Source organism: Atractosteus spatula, chromosome 21 (assembly GCF_055471065.1).
Source record: "Atractosteus spatula isolate fAtrSpa1 chromosome 21, fAtrSpa1.hap1, whole genome shotgun sequence".
Lineage (NCBI taxonomy): Eukaryota > Metazoa > Chordata > Actinopteri > Semionotiformes > Lepisosteidae > Atractosteus > Atractosteus spatula.
This window is the reverse complement of record NC_142726.1, coordinates 13,587,640-13,609,738: the sequence shown is the minus strand read 5'-3', so window position 1 is coordinate 13,609,738 and position 22,099 is coordinate 13,587,640. Positions and strand designations below refer to the sequence as shown.

The window sequence follows — 22,099 nt, the reverse complement described above, 5'->3', positions numbered from 1 at the left end:
AGTGATTTGATTCTGGTTTATATATATTCCTTAACACATATATAGACTTGTAATTTTTTACTCTTAAATCAGTTCACCACCCAATATTATTTCTCTTACTATGTCACAACTCTTGTCAGTGCCTGCTATGATTGGAATTGTGTTCTCAGTTGATCTATCACAAAGGAGGAAGTCAGTGCCAAGACCTATTACAAAAACATGCTTTGCTAATAGTTTCTGTGTTTAGAAAATAATACTGATTGATGAATGTGAAGCTCGGGAAACCACGAGTCAAGGACTCGGCGATGTGAGGAACCTCAGGTATGAGCTCAGAGGAGATGAGAGAGGACAGAGGCGTAGGAGAATTGTAGACTGTGGGCCTGAGAGTCCATGAGCTGGGGGCCCACACATCTTGGTGTAGGCGTCTGGTTGCTCAGATGAGTGGGCTGTGATTATCAGCAGGAGAGGAGAGTGTGTGTAAAGAAAGAAAAAGTGGAAAGAAAGTTCCCCAGCAGGCTGTGAGGGGTGTGGGGGGTGTCTGGAGTGTTAGATATGTCTGTTGGTGCCCATAGTGGCGTCAGACGCCTCTGTGCAATCAGCCAGCTTTCTTTGAGCTAGTTCTTCCTCCCTGTTGCTTTCAACAGATGCCAGAGTCTCCGCCTGAGCCTCTCACAGTATTCGTGATACTTGTACAGGACACCATTGGCTCAGGCACTGATCCTGCTCTTGACCTCTGTAGGAAATCATTCATCTCCTGCCAGGTAGGTTCAGACTCTTCAAGAGAAAGGGAGGGTTCGTCTAGTTTAACGAGTGTAACCATGTTGTCTGGGGTCGCTGTGGGTTCTTATAACTATTCTTCCACCTCCTCTCTTGTGAACTCCAGCTTTCCTCATCTTTTATCCATATATAAAGCTTAGGGGAAGAATTAAGGTTTAGAATTGGGGTTGCACTGAGACTGGGAAATTAGAATTTATTTGAATATAATACGTACTTTAGTACAGTGCAATAGTGTTGAAAATTATACTAATGAGTTAAGTAGAAACCAAAATTAAGTTACAGTAATACAGTGTGAACTACTTTGACATGGACCAAGGGAAACATGAAAGGATGTCATGGGGAAGTGTATTAAAAAAATCCTTTATGCAAAGGGTTGTGGGAGAGTGGCACAGGCAATCCAGCCATTTTGTTGAAACCAACAGCCTGTCCTCTTTCGAGCAATCATGTCTCATGAGATGATCGAATCAAACGGATACCAGTAGCCAAAAGGGCTGCATGGATTGAATACTGTCCTCTCATTTGAACTTTCTCATGTTCTTGTAACTTCTTAAATGAACATATCATTGCATGACTAGCTAAAAAGTACAAAAGTAGTAAATTATGTGTAATAAACATTAAAAGATGAATAATCTGACTACCTGGTGCAGCGTTAAGATAAATCAGGTTATAGAACAGTAAGTGTCCTGCAAAGATCCTTAGACCCCACAGCTCGACTACAGTACGTTTCTAAATTCTTTCATTCACATTCCTGTGGCTCTCAGATACTTATAAATATTAAATATCCTAACTCCAAGAGTCATCGTGATTACTCAGATGGCCTTGAAAAAAAAGATTTTGAAACGTGTAAGTCATGGGGGTTTCTGAAAGCATGCTCGATTTCTTCCACAAGTTTTCAGGAGGAGCCGAGAAAAAAAGAACCGTCGGTCTGTGGCCACGCCCACTCGAGTGACATCTTTGGCAGGCCACGCCCCGCGCACCTGTCCGCCAGGTTCTGCGGGAGAGAAGAACGCTGAGTGAGTTTGTTCCACGGTTTTTAGTCTTATTTTTTTATTTTTCCTTTATTTGAATGTAGATAAAATTTTACTTATGTAATTATGAAGTCTAAATCTCGCAGGAGAAAGGGGTAAAACACGTATTTTCGTTGGGAGCTATATAGCAGTTTTAATGTTTTTTCTTTTCCTAGAAAATGCTTTTCTTGGTTTTAACAAGCCACTTGTGTTACACAGACAGCGTGTCTGTTCCTTTTACATGGAGAAAAGCTCTGTTGTAGGAGTAAAGACACTGCTGTTTTGCCAGAATGAAAACGTCTTAATCTTTCTTTATCAAACATTTCGTTAACTTGGTTCACAAAATCAAACGTGTGCATTTATCCAAACCGAAAGTTGCCTACATAGAATTGTAGAGCTTTTTCATTATTTTCTAGAGTATGTTGGGTAATTATGTTCTTACAGTATATTCGTGGTAAAATGTAATACTTTTCAGTTTAAATTCTAAATTCTGCTGTTTTGTTACTTCAGTTTAGTGTATTCGGGCAGGACATGGCTCGAGTTAAATAATGGGAGTATAAACGTAAGTATAAACGTTTTATTCATTTCTTTACACTTATTTAATTCAATTCTGCACTATCTTGCCCTGGTGAAAACGAAAAAACCTTGTTTAAATTGTCTTTGAATGCTCCTCTAAATGCGTCTGTTCTTGTGTTTCCAGCTTGGTGTCTTCGGGCAGGACGTGCTCGGCTCAGCTGCGGGAATTATCTGTGTAAGTATAAACCTTTTTATTCGTTCACACCACACGTATCAAACTGAAGTACAGTATATACTGCACCTCCCGAAAATTGTTGTTGGAAAACGTGATGCACCTTGACAAAAGTGGACTCAAACTAGGAGATACTAGATTTCTTCACGGCAGAAGTACTTTTGACCCGACAGCACTGTAACCCTGCGGCTTATAGAAATCATTTTCTGCTGAAACTTCTTAACTTTTTTGATGCGCATAATACAGATTCACAAGAAACCATTTTGTTAAATGTTAAAACAAGGGAGCCTATAAAGATTTGGATAAATGATTAATGTGTTAACTAAGTTGTTTAAAAAAACGAATATGCGAAGCCAAAAAATCGTAAAAAGACGCATCATTGTGGTAGTTTCTATCTAATCGATACGCTGTGGCTGTATTGATTGTGTTGTGCCTTCGGTATTCAACTCTTTCATCTTCTGAACGTGTCACTCAACACAGAAGCTCGAACTAACTAGCTGGGATAATTTCGAGATACTGTTTGTAACAGAAAGCACAGCTAATACAGATTTCTGTTGTTTTGCGGGAAATCCAACGAAGTTCCAGTCTTCATTCTGGTCGCTGCCTCGACAGATGCCTTGGAGAACCAGTAATGTTTCTGTGTTTTTCCATGTAGTTGCATGCAAATCTTTTCGTACTCTGTTGACTTGTAAAAGCATTTAGCGTTAATGTAGCCGTGCTTTGACACTTTGTAATTTAAATGCATGTTAATTTTCACTTCAAAGCCTGTCCATGTCATTACTGGAATGCTTTGTTTTGTATGCAATTTTCGCTCAATAAATTGTTACTTGAAGTTTGATTTTGCTCTTTCGTTTTTTGTGCAGAGTTCTGTATTCCCTTGGTCCTGAAAAACCTTGATCTTGGTGAGTTTTTTGGCGGAGAGATTTTGCAGTTTCTTAAAAACCATGCGATGGGCTGTTTTGTCCTTGGAGTCCCGACCGCAAGGGGACGCCCTATCGCATTTTGACTTGAAAACTGCAGATGCTACCCCCTTTTTAAGTGGGTCCAGATTTTCCCGCCAAAAAACTTAGTATATATCGGGTCTCTTTCAGGGCGTGGTCTCCTCCCATCAATCAAACCAAGCCTCGCCCACCCCCTATAGGAGAGAGGGTGGGCGGGGGCTGGCTGATTGACCACAGCTCTAGCCAAGCCCCCTCACTCCCAGCAGGAGAGGAAGGTCACCTGGAGTGGACTTAGTTACAAGCCGTGACTGATAGGCTGAGTCCGCCCCGGGTGACTCGTCTCTCTCGGGACCCAGGCCATCACCAGCCCGCCTTCCTCTCCCGCTGGGAGTGAGGGGGCTTGGCTAGAGCTATCCTCAGTTCTCCTCCCCCCGGGGCTGTACCTGCGCTCACTGCTAGGGACCCTAAACCCCCCAGAGACTATCTAAAAAGGCGGGAAAATTTGGAGACACTTAAAAAGGGGGTAGCCCCCGCAGTTTTCAAGGCAAAATGCGATAGGGTGCCCCCTTGCGGCTCGTGGCGCAAAGTGCAAAACAACCCTTCGCAGCATTTGAAAAAATTCAAGACAATGCAGGAAATAAAATCAAGAGCTTTTATTGCAGAATGCACAGCACATACAGTAGCAGCAGTCAACAGGAAACAAGCTGGTCAAGAACTTCACTACATTAAGGTCAAGATACATCACTGAGTCGAAAACATTACAGATCAAGCCGATGGTTTCAAAAATGAACTTGAAGGAAAAGCACACTGTCAAGAATAACTTGCCAAAGCACAACGAGTTGCTGGAGAGGAGCTGGAAAGGAGATCGCCGGAGCGCTGAGGATCAGGAGCCGCAGAACTGAAGGCAAAAGAAAAAGGATCAAATTAACAAGATATCGGATTTGCTGAATCGATTCACTTGACGTTCTAAAGTCTATTAACGTTTTTAAATAAGCTGCCTGAATAAAGAATATAGAAACACGCTCAAATTCAATAAACCAACAGGTAACTTCAGGAGAAATCACGCAATAATCCCAATCCCACTACCCCAGAATTTCGAAAATAGGTTCAGCCACGTAGAAATTCAATGCCACTTGTAAATTTAAGATCAAGTACTACTTACAGCCTGTATCATATTACATTTAACTCCCCGCATTGAAAACCATCGTTAAAATGTGTTCGTGTTATCTCTTTACCCAATGGATTCAACAGAATAAAAAAACCATAAAAAAGAACCAGCGCCTTCGAGTTTCTGTTCAACAAAAGCACAACGAAACGAAATATATAGTATGTATAAATATATATATAGTTAGTATAAATCGTTCTGGTGTTAAAATGTTGGAAAATACACGTTTCCCTGACGAGTTACACACATATAAACAGTAGAACGGAAGGTAGGAATATAACTTACCTTGGAAAAAACTTTTTCAGAACTGGAGGCCCGTTCTTGAATCTTTTTGTCACCTGGAGAAGTAAAAAACAACAAACGAATTAGTTAATAATATATTTTACAATATTTTATCATTTTGGAGTCACAATGTGAATAAAAGAACCAGCGCCTTAGAGTTTCTATTTCTGTTCAACAAAAGCACAACGAAACGAAAATAAGTTATATAGTATAAACCTGTTCTGGTTTTAAAATGTTGGAACATACACGTTTCCCTGTCGAGTTACACACATATAAATAGTACAACGGAAGGTAGGAACAACTTACCTTGGAAAAAACTCTTTTTCAGAACTGGAGGCCCGTTCTTGAAATCTTTTTGTCACCTGGAGAAGTAAAAAACAACAAACGAATTAGTTTGTAATATATTTTACAATATTTTATCATTTTGGAGCGGAAAGCGTTATTATAGCCCGAATCCGAAAAGGGTATTACACAGCTGCTGACTTTATAAAGCAAATGTTTGAAGGTAAACTACAGCGTTTTATCAATAAAGGAAACAGACCTAGAGGTACCATATCTTAAAAAACATACTAATTAAGTTTTCATGAGCACGCTCAAACGGACAGAACACGTCCTAAAACACAAATTAAACCGAAACAAAAGCAGAAACAACAACACGTTTTTGTCTAGCTTTCCTGAAAGTGAGAATTGATTTTTTTTGCACTTAAAACAAGAAAATTAGAAATAAAACGCACACGCACCTAACGCCGCAGAACCTCTCCCCGCCGCCATCTTGCCGGGCGCACCTGTGGAACAGGTGGACGGGGCGTGTCCGCTGAGGAAGGTCACTCTGGAGGCGGGCTCGGCTCCTGAATGACAGCTGTGGATTCCGCTACAAGGGTTCAACACGGATGTTACTGAAGATAAATAGAAACGTTAACTCACCGAATCATAAAGTATACAACCGCTAAGGATTTTCAGACACCCTAATACAGTGGCATTCCCCTGTGAAGCTGTTTGCCGGTATGGTTTAGCTTGCGGCCGGTTGATTGAATCAAGAGAAATGTGCTGCTGAGAGACCCCTGTCGATCCTAGTTAGGACTGCACCTCTCTTGCACTGCTAGTGCCCCACCTGTCCTGCAGGTGTCTCAGTGGTATAAGGGGCTGCTTTTTAGAATTCAGAACTATTTATTTACAAAGGACTTAAACCCCCCATTTTCCCCTGTTTTGGAGGGCCCCGAAAATGGAGCCCCCCAAAACGGCCGGCGTGGTAGAGAACAGCCACCTCCACAAACTCACCCCGCCAGAGCGAGAGCCGAACCCGGGGCTTGAATCTCAGACTGACGGGGAGGCTCGGGGCTCGTCTGCAACTCACGACACTCAGCGGGAGTCGATCTGCTTTTTTAAACTTTAGAAGTGTCCGATGGTTCAGCCCGCGGAGCCACCAGGCCGGCCACGCAAAACACGGGCATGAGCATCTCTTATTCAGTCTAAAGCCAAGTCAGTCCCGAGGCGAGGCGGTTCCCCCTGTTTGCTCGCTTTTCGAGCAATAAAGCTACCAAGACGCCTTTGTAAAGCGCTTTTCTAGCCTTTTTGACACTGGACATGACTTATTTATCCTTTCGAATGACAGTGAAAAATAAAGTATAAACATTTGCAGTAGAGTTGGGGGGAGCCTGTAAATCATGTGTCAGACATGAAGTCCGAGAGTTTAAAATGTTGGTGTTTTTGTTTTTTTAAACAAAATTTTCGACATTATTCTAAAGACAACTTTATAAAAACTACATGAACGATTAAACGCATCTAAATGTTTTATACCCGGTGTCTTGGCTGAGTATCCCTTTGGTTACTTTATACCAGTAGGTGTCACGATGTCATATATTTCCATGGGCGTTTGACAAGGTTCCTTCAGATTAAAGATTTAAAAATCAAAAGCAATACATGTAAATACAATGGGAAGACGTCTATGCTTAGATAATCAGTGGAACATCACATCGCTCCTTATTATTACTATTAGAGAAGCCATTGTTTAATATACTATAAAATAAAGCTACTGTAGTCAAGTACAAAGAGTGCTGGTGGGAAAAATGTTGGCTATGAATATCAGATGGCTGGTAATGTACTAGTGAAAGCAGTGTGCGACAGGTATTTAGGAGCTTCATATTAACATATATTATATTAACTCTCTAAGAGAGAGAGATGCAAATTAATTTTGATGAATTTAAAAAGTCGTCAAAATTCAATATCGTGCTAACCTTTTATTGTTCATGATCTGAATCCCTGGGATAAATAAAGTATTTTGAATTAAATTGAACTGAAAACAAATCGTAAATGTTCAATGAGGTGACTTCATCGATACTTCAATACAAAGACATGGATAATGATGTTTTTTAAACTTAGATATATGTTCAATGATTTAATGTGAAAATAAAAATAGTTTCAATATTTCCGAGGTCTGCGTGTGTGAGACAGTAAGAGTTTTGTTTTGCAGATGTATTATGAATGACCAAGGTCAATTTAGAACTGTACATAGTGCCACTTAAAAAACAATTTCACCGGTCCTTTTTCGCGGTTCCGAATTTGCTTTGCATAAAATAGTTGTAATGTTGGAAGTTGCTTATGCTAGCATTTTTAAATATATGGTTTTAAAAAGACGAGTCGAATCGTTAAACGTCCCCCAATTTGCATATTTTAAACGGACACAGTGTGAAACTGATTACTTATTCAGATTTTAAAAATATTGACACAGCTGCGATGTATTAAGACGTGCCAGTTAAAGCCTTTTTCCAGAACATGCAATTGTTTGCTCATGTTCGCTTTTTAAGGCTAAACCCGCAACTCTTGAGATTACGGTATGATGCTGGAGACAAACTTTAATTTTCCTGTTCATACAAACGCACAGACAATACTGGTATTAAAGGCAAAATCATCAGCACCCCCCCGGCAAACATAGGAACAAAAACACAGACATCCTTACCCTCGCATCCAGTGTCAGAGTGCTTGAACTTTCCAAACGGGTTACTAGCGGTCAAAGCCGCCTGCATGGTCACGTACAGTAATTACCCGACAAAGAAGGCGCTATAGCTCGGGACTGAAAACAGCTTGAAAGTTACTTTCAACAGCGCAAACCGACACAAACGCAGCACTAACGAGTGCGGTGGGCTTCATCCTTTGTGCCGTTTCGGGGTGTACGTGACGGAATTGGTTTACATACAAGTAAATGGCATGGGATTTACACATACAGCTGCGCTATACTGTATATTGTAGCGCTCTCGGGGGCGCATACCCACCTGAACCCGAGAGCGCTACAATATATATATAAATGGCTACAGTGTGAAATGCATTCTTTCATGTAGAAGACACCATGAAAAAGCTTAAATTTACCTATTTAAATGTCTGTGCAAGTACCTGATGTACACATTGAATGTAATAGTTGGTAACTTGCTTAGAACTTGAACAATGCCATTTTAGTGTAAGGATCTTTATTTTGATTTTATATGGCTAATTTCCATTTTCAATACTAAAATGTTCAGTTTTTCCAATTGGCACAGACACCTAATAACATTAAATGTATGAAAGGAAACTTTATTAAACTGACATTTTATACATTTTGGATTTTATTTCCTTCTCTGTCATTCATGACTTGCCAGTCTTAAAGGACTCTGTAAAAAACACATCTACAGCAAACAAAGATTAATTCGAAGTTTATTGAACAGCTTTTAGAAAAATCAAAAAAATCTGTCGATTGGAAAAAATAATTTCAGTCCCAGGTTATTTAAAAAAAATGTACAAAAGCATTTTACAAGTTTTAATATGAAACTCAAATGAAAACAGAACAAAACTTCATATACATAACACAAAATGAACAAGTTTACATTTGTTCTTTGAGTCCCATTAAACACTGTAATTAAAGAGGTCATGACAAATTAACATCACTTAATATACCTACTGCACATGAACACACTGAATTAATTGATGAGCTAGTGCAGGCATGCCTATGTTCAGTAAACATGAAATTAGTGGATTTTGCTTTTAAGCTTTAATTAAAAACTGCCCATTTACATTTAAACTGATTCTTTGCTAGCTCAGGCCACGTTGCTACAGAAGTGATTTTGTTTGCTAAACTTGCACACAGAAAACAAGTCTGAAAAAAAGGAGGAAAAGGGATGGTTTTCAAAAATATGGCTTTTTAATTTTGATTAAAAACGTCATTATGCACAAAAAAGCAACCTACAGCTGTACTATTTATACACTAAGAAGTATTTGCATATTGCACTTGTTTACATTCCAGGCAAATTGAGGATTTTGATACTTTGAAATAGTTCAATTTATATATAGATTTTTTTTCAGGCTTAAGTGGAAATACACAGGTTCATTTTCCTTTTTGTAATTTGAATCAAATTTGCTATTAATTTCTAAATTTTGAAATTCTTATTTGCAATTTCTTTAAATATTTCTATTTCTACATCCTGAGTTTAACTGCTTTTGAGAAGAAAAGCACTTAAGGGCAGTAAAGGAAAGACATGCTCCCGTATTTTCTAAGTGCCACAACCCATTACTCCCACAAGGTGTTCCTATTAATATCCTAATAAACGATTCTCTGGAAATGTAAAGACTGTAATAATTGTACAGAGCAATATGCATATGATATACAATCTTCTTCCAGCACATTTAAATATAAAATGATTAAAAATCCAGCTGTTCTAACAACCTCAAGGTGCTTTATTCAGTGTACAAACTTGGATTGATGAATTAGAGCTCAATAAAAAAACAGAAAAGCAAGAACAATTTTAAACAAAAAGTATAAAAAGAACAATATGCAGGTACGTCATCTTACCAGACTGAATAAAGTGCATTTTGCTTAGAAATACTGTGAGTGTAGTACCTCCATCTGCCGGTCTTGATTCTTATAAAAAGTAGAAAACAAGGTTTCCTAATGGGGTAAACTAAGATGGGAAAGGCTAGCTCTGATTCCAACAAAGCTGGACTGTAGTGATTCCGGGATTGGAAGACTTAAGCATTTTGGTCCCCTGTCTTCATGCTGTTTAAGAGGGTGTTCAACGTTTTCAGAGAATGGAGAGGTTCCTTGGAGAAATCGCCTTCCTTTCAGTTTATCACAGGAAGAATGAGGAATAGCAGCATTTTTGGGCAAGTGGTATCCTCTGTGGTTCTCCAAAACAAAATAAAATGCGCAGCACACGCTCAAAAGAGTTCAAAATGCAGAAGAACGCAGGTTTCCCGATGCTTATTCAAAAGGGTGAGTTTCTCTCTAGGATTTTCAGTTTCAATAAATCACAGATCACCAACTCTAAATCCAGGAGCCTGGAGGACCCCCAGTAGTCCAGTATCTTTGATCTCACTGGAACCATCCGACTGTCACTCCGGCTGGACAGGTGACTGAGGGGTCTGGGTTTCCACAGGGGTGCCCAGAGTTAGGCGGTGAGTTTCATTTTCCCTACAAACGAATGAAAAAAAGATTAAGTCTCTTGGAACAATTCATCCGCGTACTAGATTCTGAGAGCTCTGCACAGCCTTAACACTGCAATGGAGCCATGTGCTGCATGAACCAAAACAAAAGTATTAAAAGTAAGCATCCCCTGGTTGAAGCCATGTTAATGCTTCTAGGACTACAGGCACCATGCAATGAGGTATCCATGCAAAGCTGGGAATCGAGAAAATCCCACATACCTTCCCCTTGAGACCTTGTAACTGCACTTTTTTAAATGTTACTCGATGCTGCAAGCAAACCACAAGTTCAGGAACAGCAATCATATGGTATTACAGAGGAGAAAAAAGACTCTACAAAAAAACATTTTAATTTTAAAGGACAACTTATAGCTCAGTTATTCCTAGTCAATAAACAAGAGACGTGAAAGCAGTCCAAGCCAGAGAAAGAGGCTGTAAATAGTGTAGAAGATCTTGGGGGAAATTAAGTTCTTGGAAATTAATCTTGCCCATAGAAAAAGCAAGAAAAAAGGGGAACAAAAACATTCATGAATTTAGACTGTGTTCTGACTAAAGACAGAGATTATAAGACATTTAGGCACAAGCAATAGTTATGAAAGCCCCCTTCAGTTCCAATACAGAAAAGGAAGGATCACCAATCTCTTAGTATCAACACATCTTTAGAAGACGATGCACAACCCCCAGACTATTCACTTGCACTGAGCTTTGCTCAGCATCACACAGGACTACACTACAGCGGTACTCCAGCGAGGAAGTGAGCAAGCAGTGACAAACCTGGAACCGGCTGCTGCAGCTTCCTCCTGGTGCTCCCTGATGGCCTGGCCATTGGCATCGGTGTGGTGGTCAGGCCGCTCGCCCGGGCAGAGGGCATGGGCACCGGCGTTACAGGAGGAGAGTCCAGCTGCAAACACAAGCATGCCCTGGCTGATCAGTGCTCACAGAGACACCCACCTCCCCTTGTAGTATTTCGATTTCTTTATAGGACTTCTGTGTGTAAGATTTGCCCTGTGTGCAAGACTTTCTTGTGTGAAGGACATGCTGTACAAACATCTGTTGTTGCAACAAAAGAATCTGACAGATAAGCTGAACAAGCACGCTGTTGTGTTGCATATATGGAGGTCTATAGGAAGAATCAAAGATTAACCCTAAATATATTGATCCTAACATACTGTATGTGCTTCTCCAATATCATGTTAGGTACATTGAGGAGGTGTTTTAAAGTATAAAAGGATGTTTGTGAACAATGGCAAGCAGATCAGTCAAGGTAGAGGATTACTCTTATCAGTCTGATCTCCGGGAGGCATCTTCGTTATTAATAAATCTCTTTCAATCCTTCACCGAACTGCAACTCATTTCTCTACACCCTGACCTTAGAAAATGCGAGTTTGCGTGTTAGAAAAAGCACAGATGTCAGGCGATAACAATACAAAAAGCTTTCAGTGGCTGGAATTTCAAAATAGGATTCAAAAATAAGGGAGCGTCTTTGGATCCTTCATCATTGCTACATGAAGATCTTATTTCCTAAAAGCTCTCCAGTTATCTAACATGCTAAAATGCACAAGGTATGTCAGGCCTGCAGCACAGAGATCAAAGGACATAATCCGGCGTGGGAGTCAGCCTGCCTAGATGAACAGGCACACTGCCCAGTTTTAATCCTAGAGTTCCTCCACTGGTTTCCCAAGGGCACGGCAAAGACCGGGGGGAGGGGGGGGAGGATGAGAGCAGGGAGTGGTCGTACCTCCACGCTGTCGTGCGTGGGCGAGGAGGAGGCAGAGGAGTTCTCCGCCTGCTTCCTCGCGGCGCTGGCCAGCTCCACCGTCCGCACTCGCTGGCCAAACTTCAGCGAGCACAGCGACTCGCTCACGTTGGTGTCGAGGGGAGAAACCTGTGAGGAAGGGCAGGGGAGAGGACTGCGTTAAGCGACTAGGGAACAACATGAGACTCCGCCCCACAAATCCCGGGAGAAACCAATCACAACTCCAGCACTAGCGCCTTTGCAGACGACAGTGTTATTAGAGCATTTCAAAAAGCTGTTGCAGAATGAACCACACACTGAGGGATAATTCCGAAAACGGACTATATTATACCTACATACATTACACAGCTGAAACCAGGGAACGATGGTTTGACTATTGCCGTTATGAACAACTTGTACAGTGTGACACTGAGACCTTCAAGATGTGCAATTCATCGCATCGCTAACCGCGCGAACCGTGATGTACACTACCGCGCATCGCTGCGCTGCCCTGAACGCTGACCTGGACCATCATGAGGGTCTTGCTGTCTCCGCTCAGCGAGTCCTGCAGCAGGTAGGTGAGGCGGGAGTTGCGGAAGGGGATGTGGGCGTGTCGGGAGCGCAGGGCGTGGATGACATCGCCCAGCGCCGCCAGGGACTTGTTGATGCACTGCGCCTCCCGCAGGCGGCTGCCCTCCGCGCCCGACTTGGCGATGCGCTCCGAACCGGCCAGGTCAACGAGGTTCAGCTTCCCTGCGGAGACCAGCGCTCGTCAGCACCTCGGCGGCGCACAGCAGGACGACACATGGAGCTTCGACGCCTTGTCGTTAAGGAAGTGCCCAGGTGTTTTCATCAGTCTGATTGCTTCGATGCAATTTTAATTTCTGCCTGAAGGATCTGAAGAATTTTCATCCAGTGCCAGTTTGTAAGTGACCTGGCCTTTCTAATCACCCACCAGAAACACCTACAGTAGCATTTTACACTGCTGTGAGTGGAGTGTCGACTGGCCGTGCGGGCTGGTATTTTGTGTGGCCCTGCATCTTGAAAAGTCTCTCCGGTTGCTGAGGGGGAACACATCTGTTAAAACAGATGGCTTTTGAGGACACGGCCAGTCCATGAACTCTGGACACCCAACCAGTAATGCTGGAGACTGTCTGACTCCATGGCTTACAAGTCTGGCATCTCTGGAAGATGACCAGCATAAGATGTCTGGAAGATGTGTAATAAATACTGGTCTTTTAAGCTTTGGCTTAATTCTCCACCATCAAATTATTCACAAACTCACAAGAAAATGATTAAGTATTATTAATTACTAAGTATTCTCTAACACTAGTGTGGAGAGAGGAGGATTACTATTTAGATTTTCTGTCCTTAAGATGGTGTCAGATCGGTTATATTACAATATTAAAACATTTACCAATTACAGAAATTTTCACCTCTGCTTCAACTAAGAATCCAACCCTGTTATAGCATTTTATTTTTGCAAAGCAGGGCAGGAGCTGGGAAAGGGGAATGGCAGAGAGGAGGCGGGGCTGTTAACAGAGAGAGGAGGCGGGGCTGGGAGCAGGTACTGACCAGCAGTACGGTGGCCGGTGGTGGAGTTGACCCCAGTGACACTGATGATGAGCAGGGCGTGGGAGCGGGAGCTGTGCTCATTCAGGTTGGTGCAGGCCGTCGCCCGGTTCATGTGGCCCAGCTCAAACACCTGGAGTGGGTGGCAAGCAACACTTAAAACACCAGGGCCTTCATTCCTGACCAACAGCGCTTCTCCAGCTCACTATCAGCACAGCAAACCTGACTGCGTCCCCAAGTCTGGAAGCAGCAGTTTCTAAGGGCGTGAAAACTCATTCTGATCTCTTCATTGACAGAATTTCATTGAAAATACTGCAAATTGCAGAATATGTACAGAAAATGTCTTAGGATGATTTACATCTAAGTCAAGTCACTTCACGAGTCCAAACTAATACTAGAAATATAAGAGACTCAGTTGATCAGATAAAACATGCTGTAAAACACCAAAAAAGTTACAGAGACAAAAACCAGAGTCATGTCTACACACGCCTTGCTGATGCAGTCTGTTTGTGGAGCTGTTTCACTGACACTCACCCTGTTAATGTCCTCCACGCTTGTCACGGTGAACTCTGTCAGTCCCGGGACATAGAGCTGTCCACTGCCATCCGGACACATCTTAATATCCAGCTTCTCGTTGGGGTTGTCGCCCAGCAGATTCCTAAAGCAAATGGACAAGGCCCACACTGTGACCAGATTCTCGTGGGAATGAGGTGTGCGATGTCCACGCTTTCTTCCTTTCATTTTGAGCACTGGGTTCATGTCACGGGAGGTGGGGCGCAATAAGTGGAAACTGAAGACCTTTACCCAGCCTACTCCAGTGCTCTCTCAGAAAAGGCATCAAGCCAAATAAAGGGACGAATGAGCTGAATCTCTTTTAATTGAATAAGGCAGTGCCCAACCTTGTGCGCCGATGCTCAAGGTGTACGTGTGCCTGAACGCTGGAGGAAAAAGGGAGGCGTGATGCAAGGGATGACTCACCGGAGTGTCTCGTTGTAGATCTCCACCATACTGACGGTGATGGTGAAGTCCCAGTCAGGAGCTTTTTCTGCCACCTCTGAGAACAGCAGCCTGAGAGCACGCTGGTTGATGCCTGGATTGTCTGGGACCCCCTGATGTAGAAGAGAGAAGGAAAATAACATTAGAAAGCACTTTGAGAACATGTTGCCATTGCCTTGGTCTCAACAAAGCACCTTCTTTCTGATGGGGTCAGGCTTTGCAGATCTCAGGACATGTGCCTTATGGAAGCCACTCCAAGGAACACTGACTTTCATGTGGATGAAACAGTCCACAAGCAGACATCTATATTCTAATCAGTGTAACATAGCCAACAGAGAACAAGGAGATGTGACTGTACCTCCATAGTGTAGGTCTTCCCTGATCCCGTCTGTCCATAGGCAAATATACACACGTTGTAGCCATCGATACAGGACGTGATCAGTGCTTGCACTTCGTGGAAAACCTGGCGATTCAAAAAAAGTGATTTTCCGTTAGCCTTTGATTCCTGCTGACAAAGAGGTAGCAGTGTCCGGCCTGTCTGTGTCCGTGCTCACCTCCTCCTGCGTGGCCTGTGGGGGGAACACTTTGTCCAGCTCAAACATCATCGGCTTCCCCTTGTGCGATAAGTGCAGGATGGCGTCATCATCTGGGTCAAAGGTCACAATATTCTTGGCTTCAGTGGCGTCTAGCTCCTCTTTGCAGACTGGGCGCACCCTGCAGAAAACACGGATGTTTCCTTATGGAGAGAAAATAAAAAGAAATGAGGACAAGGAATGATGAAAATGGAAGTTTCACTACTTCCACTAAAAAAAATCACTACTGGACTGTATATAAACAACCCACGTGCACAGTCCATAGACAAGCTTCAAAGATCAATTCAGCTTCAGCAATTAGAATGATCCTGTCCATTAGTGGGCTACAAAGCAATATTTATCCAATACAAAATAAAACTGAATCAGTAACCTTTGTCTTGTACAAATAGGAACTTTGTAGTCATCATCTACAGAGTAGCATGCAAGAGCAGCATATTTTTAAAAATGGCAGTCAGACTGAATACGGACACCCTCCTTTTAATGTTCAGAGGTTGATATTGGACTCCCACCTTTTAGTTTGACCAGCTCATTGTGGCACTTCTTCCTCAAGGTCATCTCCCTCTTGTACTTGCGCAGAAGCTCCTGGTTGGCACTGCTAACCTCTCCGATCACCTGGCAGATCTGTGCGCACAAGCAGAGCAGGTGAGGCCTGGGCGGCGTGCAGCCCTTGGCACAGCCAGACGGACCACATACCATCCTCTTCTCTCACGCCAAAGCGCGACACCACCCACGTGGCACGCTAGACCGCACATGTCCCACTACAGTTTTCCAATGGTCAGAAAACCCAAGCTGTCCCACTTTTAAACCCTTCCAGTGCTACAGTCCAGTCCATGAGGCTTGAATCAACCTGGACCACGGCTGTCCTTCATTTGTGTGCTTCCTACCACTTCCCGAAGAAATCTTAAAATGATTAAACGGCAGTAGGATTTTCAGCAGGATGGGAACAGGTGAACCAAGGCCACCCAGCCGTCACTCTTGTCCCGATTCCCAGCAGCCGGAAGCAGAGGGATTCCCCCGGGACCAGCCCAGCCTCACCTCCTGCTTGGCCTCAGAAATCGCCGTCTCCAACATGAAGGGGAAATCCTGCACCTGCTTCTTCAGGCAGTTGTAGTCGCAGGTGAGAGTGCGCAGGGCTGGCTGCAGGGTGAGCAGGTTCATCCTGACTCCTGAACACAGAGGACAGGGGACAGGGTCAGAGGTGCACAGACCAGCGTACAGACACGCAGGGGTCCCACAGACTCCCTACACAGAAGACATAAGGCACATCCACTCAGGGACAGCAGACACGACATCAAAATAAAGAACACCAGTAAAGCAAGTCCCTGAAGATTTAATCTCACAGATGTTTTTAGGAGTGATTATCATGGAAGGTTTCAAAGATATCCAAAGCATTTGTTTAAGCAGAACTGAAGAAAAATGCAGTTCTGCATATAATTACCAGCATGAATGTCTTCTTCAATGTTATTGCAACCCTGACTTTTCACCCTGGGTCATTTTTTTAAAGGTTTGTTGTTATATCTATGTTACACTGACTTCTCTTACATCTGAGAACACACTGATCTATATAAGTCTATAACTACTGGAAACAGGGTAAGATTCACAAATCTCTCCTTGTTACCAGTGGCTATAGACTTATGAGCCAGTACTTCTCTGGCAAGAGCCTTCTTCCCACAGGCTCTCAGGGTCCTCAACACCCTGGAACCTACTTTCGCCCACCCCAATTCCAGAAACAGGGTTTAAATCCCCCCAGTGTATTGGGTAGATTGTATTATGTATTTACCTTGTCATTTGCACTATCTGCACTTTGCAGTATGTGTATCCTGTCTACAGTGTCTATGTCAGTGTCCCGCCTGTCCTGCCTGTATTTGCACCGTGGACGAGGAGGAATGATATTTCGTTCCACTGTATACTTGTATATGGCTGGAATGACAAATAAACGTGAACTTGAACATGGCTCTGGGCTGAGGACTGTGATCTCACCGGCCAGATTCTCGTGCACAGCCTTCATCTCGCTCTCTGCCCTGATGAAGGCTTCCTCGATCACGCGGTTCTTCTCCTCCTCCAGGGACTGCATCTCGGCCTCCAGCTGGCCCTGCGCCCGCTCCATCTCCCCCTCGTATATCTGGATCTGAAAGACAGGCCAAAGCAAAGGATGTCAGAAGCACGCCCCCGCAACCCCACTGCTCTGCCAGCACTGCGCACACTCGTTCACCTCCTGCGCGCACCATGGAGATCACAGCTCAGCCGACTCTAACACGATGAACATGGCAAACTAAAACATTCTTCCAATCTACTGCATAATCAATATGACGGTAAATAACAGGGTTTTGATTTTTTAAGGATTTTGAAATCCTCTTGGAATAAAAAACACCAAAACGTAATTGGTTTTGGAGCAAAACGGAGGTGAAATCTGGTATACAGTCAGTAAAAGTGAATGGAAGGGGCCTATTACAGCACTAGGAAGCAAAAGCATATATACAGCAGCAGAAAGAAGTGCAGCTGGGATTCCACACAGGATCCACAAGTGCAATGTAAGGTAGAGCACAGACACGCTGTGAATCCTACACTACATTACATGGCAGACAGGAAAAGAACAGGTAGACTTCCCTCTTGTTTCTTTAAAGAAAGGTGCTATGATAAACACAACTCAACAATAGGGGAAAGTCCAAAAAATTCATTACAGATGTTATCTCGAACTCAAAAGAAAAAAAGAGCCAGGGACATCTCCGAGAGACGGAGAAAGCTTGCCTTTGCCTGCTGTCACTCTCACCACCGAACATGTTGGAATGATCCCTCAAGAAGTGTGATCAGGACAACAGTAATAAAAATGTTTTAAAATATAATACATATATTTTAAAACCGATGCTTTACACTTCCCACTGACTGATGGAAATTAATCTACCAACTCCTAATGGAACCACTGCCCTTTACTGAGGGATCCCTGACCCACCAAGTTTCAAATAAAAGGCCAACCTTCGACAACCTACGGACCAACTCGCAACTGCCTCTCCCAGCAGCACTAGAGAGGAGGCCAGAGAGGCGGCTCCGGTCGGTGCTCAGCTGCAAATCAAGGGGAAACAGCTGTTACGAGGAGAGGCTCCTGCAGTTCAGCCTGACAGGAGGACAGAGGGCTCAGGTTCAGGGTGTCAGAGGGCTGTGTTGAGGGGCTACAGCACGACACATAGCCTAAAGGAGCTGGGAACAAGGAGAGCTTCACAGATCTTTATTTTTTTTCCCCGCACGTCAAAGCGTGTTTTTCCTCATCACATCTGCAGTACTGTCCTGCAACATGCAGATCAAACTCAATGACCAGCCAACCTGAGAAGCAGCGCCACCTACAGGCGAAGGGATGGAAATGCAAGGGTGAAAAGAGGGGGCGGAGCTTGGGAACGGGCGGGGCCTGCAGACCTGGGCGCGGAGCTGGCTGCAGGTCCTCTGAGAGTCGTGCAGCTGCCCCTCCAGCTCTCGAAGATGCTGCCGCTGGGATGCCAGCTGCTCCTCCAGGACCTTGTTCCGGGTCTGGGCCTCCGACAGGGCCTGTTTGGACTGGGCCGACTCCACCTCCACCGTCCTGGTGACGTACTGCAGAACGAGAGGGCGTGAAACGAGCCGTTAGTATGCCAGGGTCTACCGGCATAGTTCTGGACTTGTAGGTATCTGCAACTACAGGAATAAACTCTACTGCACACACAGCTCTGTAAATGTAAGCTACACAGCAGTGCATTTAAAATTGAGAACAGGAGCACTGTGGGAATGTAGAACAAGCTACCCAGTCGCGTTGAAGCCAATACCCTTATTTCTTTCAGGAAACAGTCGGATGAGATCATTGGATCATTTATCTACTAACTGCCAAACAGGCTAGATGGGCCGAAGGGCTTTTCCTTGTTTGTAACACCTCTTATGTTCTGTGAGTGAACAAGTAGTGAATAAGTTACTGTGACAAATTCTCTCAATTGCCGAAACTTCAATTTAGAACAATTTTTAAATTACTTAATTTCTAAATAAGCAACAGGGAATTGTTTGGCATTAATCATTTAGAAAGTGTTTGCACTGATGAAACGCTTCACTATTCCTTCTGTGTCCGGAAACTCATGCCCCAGCCACCCGCAAGCTCTTCCCCACTGACCTTGATGTGCGGCGCCTGGGCGGCCTGCCTGGCCAAGGCCTGCTGGCAGTCCCTGAGCCTCTGGCCCAGCCGGCCCTCCAGCTCCCCCGCCTCGCGCCGCGCCTCCTCCAGCCTCCCCTCCAGCTCCGCCGCCCGGCCGGCCTCCTCCCGCAGTTCAGCCTCCCGCTGGGCCAGCCGGCAGCGCAGGGCCTCTGCGTCCTAGGGGCAGCCCAGCACACGGCCAGTTCAGGAACACGCTGGGCACGGCCCCCCCCAACACACACGCACCCGCGGCGGCCAGAGAGACCCGCGTCCGGCTCACCTGGCTGTGCCGGCAGTCGGCGCGAGCCGAGCACGCGCCCTGGCCCTCCGCCTGCGTCAGCTCCTGCTTGAGCCGCTCGTTCTCCGACACCAGGATCTCCAGCTGCTTCTCCAGGTCTGTTGCTCCCTGAGGGGAAACAACACAAGCACACAAGACTGGATTTAACACCTGAAGCGCATCAGAGGAATTCAGACTGCGGAAGAACATCCTTTCGTTTTCTAACCCTTCCACCCAATTCAGGGTTGCAGGGGAGCCGGAGCCTATCCTGGCAAGCAACAGACGCAAGGTGGGATAGACCCTGGACAGCACACACAGACACAAACACTCACATCAAGGCCATTTTTCCCAGAAGCCAATTAACCTACCAGTATGTCTTTGGACTGTGGGAGGAAGCCCACGCGAACACAGGGAGAACATACAAACCCCACTCAAATAAAACCCCAGGACTTAGATCCAGGGCCCCAGAGCTGTGAGGCAGCAATGCAGACCACTGCACTCCTGCCGTCCCGAGTACGAGCATGTCAAGGTAAATTCCACAGAGAAAAACGGAAAGATGAAAGAACGCTTCTGCTGTTGCGGCTTCTTCAGGTGTGAGCAGGAATACGTCAGGCATTTTTCCACAAATGTATTTTGCATATGTTATCATTTATCTAATAAAGGCCCTAAACCACAGTACCAAAGAAACCTGTTTTACTTCTGGGTATTAAAACGCCAGCAATCTTTCATAAGCCACTTGTTAAAATAGGGTTTGACAAATTTTACAGTGGACAATGCAGTAAGAAGAAATGGGAGAGACATTCAGGCATGTGAAGAGCAGGACTTCACCCCCTTGTCCTCCCCAGACACTACAGTGCACAATCAATCGTGCAGCTTCTCTGAACTGCCGGCTTACAGCAACTCACCAGCTCGGATCGCAGCCTGTTCACCTCCTGTGCCTGGAGCAGCAGCTTCTCCTTCAGATCCTCCACCTGCAAACCGATCACAGACAGCAGTCAGCCTGCGCCTGGCTCACTGCCTGGGGGTGGGAGGCGTGTGTGTGTGTGGGGGGGGGCTGTCCTGGGCTCCTGCATGGCCCCAGCTCTTATCCCAGACAGGGGAGACAAGGAAAACATGTTCTAGATGTTGGGCAGGACGGTACATTTGGCTGCAGGGTGAGGATGGATCAGTGAAACACAGGTGGGGCAGCAGGCACTGTTTCTTTAGAGGGAGGAACCAGTGTTCCACCTCTTCATTCTCACTGAGCTTTTTGGAAAAAAACAGGCAGGCAGACAGGGCCAGCTGTCCCATCTTTTCAAGAAGGCTCCTCACTCTGCCCCAGGACTCAGCCTCTTAGTGTTCACACCAGGGCATTCCAAACCCACACACCCCACTATTAGGGTGAAGTTGCCTTCACTGTGCTTTGGTGTAACACGGAAATATCAAATTCTAACCTTGAGAAAACTGGAGTCTTCTAGCTCTTTTACGCTACCTTTCCATGTCCTTATTTGAAACTTTTTAATGGGCTATTTTAAATCTATTATTTCTTATTCGAGTAATGGAATTTAATCTAAAGACAATTTTACAGATCTGCAAAATTTCAAGCACATGAGAAACTGTCATCAAAATCCCATATTGACAGCAGTGTTATTACCAGCGCGAAGCCCGATTCAGTCCGATCGAAGTAGCTAATCAAGGCTGGGCCTGGTCAGGACAGGGATGGGAGGCCTCTAAGGAAAACCAAATTTCTTTTGCAGCTGGCACTCCTCCTTCTGCATCAGAAGCAGCCTAAGACAGTGACCTGGGACACTGTACTATATGATGTGCTGTCCTTCAGATGACAAGTTAAACTGAGGTCCTGACTCCTGGTAACTGGCGAGACAGGATGTTAATCCTGAGCTGAGTTCCAGTTTCTCACCTCGCCTCCTGATCCTCTGTGCAGTGGGGCTGCCACACATCACCCAGCTGAGAGCTGGCCTTCAGCGGAGGTTGCAGTTTGCCCTGGCCTATATGTGAAGTGCTTGGGGATGCTTATGTTGATGCGGAATTCTCCTCTGCTGCCCTGACCTCCCACTGGAGCTCCTCCCTACCTGTGTGCGCAGCCGGCTGATGGTGGCCTGCTGCTCGCTGTCCCGGCAGCGCAGCCTGTCCTGAGCGAGGAGCAGCTCCTCCTGGAGCCGGCTCTTCTCCTCCTGCGCCGAGCTCAGAGACTCCGCCAGCCGCTGCACCGAAGGCACGGGTCTGCTGCCCAGGCTGGAGCGCCGGCTCCCTGCAGACGGAGAGGGACAAGCGTGCAGGCGTCACCGGGAACCAGCTGTCTCCCTGCCTCTCCTCCCCTCGTGACAGGAGTCTCCCCCGTCCAGCAGGCTTCAAAGATCACCATTCGATCGCCCTTTTCTAGAGCGGGGCTCTCCAGCCCTGATCCCCAAACCAGTGTCGCAGGGCACCACCAGGCG

At 44.9% G+C, this 22,099-nt stretch overlaps 1 protein-coding gene and 1 long non-coding RNA gene across 6 annotated transcripts in view; both read right to left on the bottom strand.

Moving 5' to 3' along the window:
• Positions 1 to 4,092: 4,092 nt before the first annotated feature.
• LOC148817234 (uncharacterized) lies at positions 4,093 to 5,682 on the bottom strand. The gene is made up of 4 exons (XR_016094619.1): positions 5,640 to 5,682; positions 5,206 to 5,261; positions 4,903 to 4,955; positions 4,093 to 4,350 (listed from the first exon to the last, which is right to left on the bottom strand). It is a non-coding gene; the product is annotated as an uncharacterized LOC148817234 (long non-coding RNA).
• A 2,884-nt stretch (positions 5,683 to 8,566) lies between these two features.
• kifc3 (kinesin family member C3) overlaps positions 8,567 to 22,099 on the bottom strand; it is a 36,263-nt gene continuing 22,730 nt past the window's right edge. For 3 of the 5 annotated variants that reach the window (XM_088939262.1, XM_088939259.1, XM_088939264.1), the window contains 17 exons: positions 21,734 to 21,912; positions 20,570 to 20,635; positions 19,668 to 19,793; positions 19,367 to 19,564; positions 18,649 to 18,822; positions 17,221 to 17,368; positions 16,276 to 16,406; positions 15,750 to 15,861; positions 15,202 to 15,383; positions 15,006 to 15,110; positions 14,630 to 14,760; positions 14,186 to 14,309; positions 13,655 to 13,784; positions 12,603 to 12,832; positions 12,083 to 12,229; positions 11,119 to 11,245; positions 8,567 to 10,333 (listed from right to left, as the gene is read on the bottom strand). In XM_088939262.1, coding sequence (XP_088795388.1) covers positions 10,311 to 10,333; positions 11,119 to 11,245; positions 12,083 to 12,229; positions 12,603 to 12,832; positions 13,655 to 13,784; positions 14,186 to 14,309; positions 14,630 to 14,760; positions 15,006 to 15,110; positions 15,202 to 15,383; positions 15,750 to 15,861; positions 16,276 to 16,406; positions 17,221 to 17,368; positions 18,649 to 18,822; positions 19,367 to 19,564; positions 19,668 to 19,793; positions 20,570 to 20,635; positions 21,734 to 21,912 — 2,333 coding nt within the window. In that variant the 3' untranslated portion in view covers positions 8,567 to 10,310. Of the gene's footprint in view, positions 10,615 to 11,118; positions 11,246 to 12,082; positions 12,230 to 12,602; positions 12,833 to 13,654; positions 13,785 to 14,185; positions 14,310 to 14,629; positions 14,761 to 15,005; positions 15,111 to 15,201; positions 15,384 to 15,749; positions 15,862 to 16,275; positions 16,407 to 17,220; positions 17,369 to 18,648; positions 18,823 to 19,366; positions 19,565 to 19,667; positions 19,794 to 20,569; positions 20,636 to 21,733; positions 21,913 to 22,099 lie in introns of all 5 variants that reach the window. The other 2 variants (XM_088939261.1, XM_088939260.1) reach the window with 2 other exon arrangements.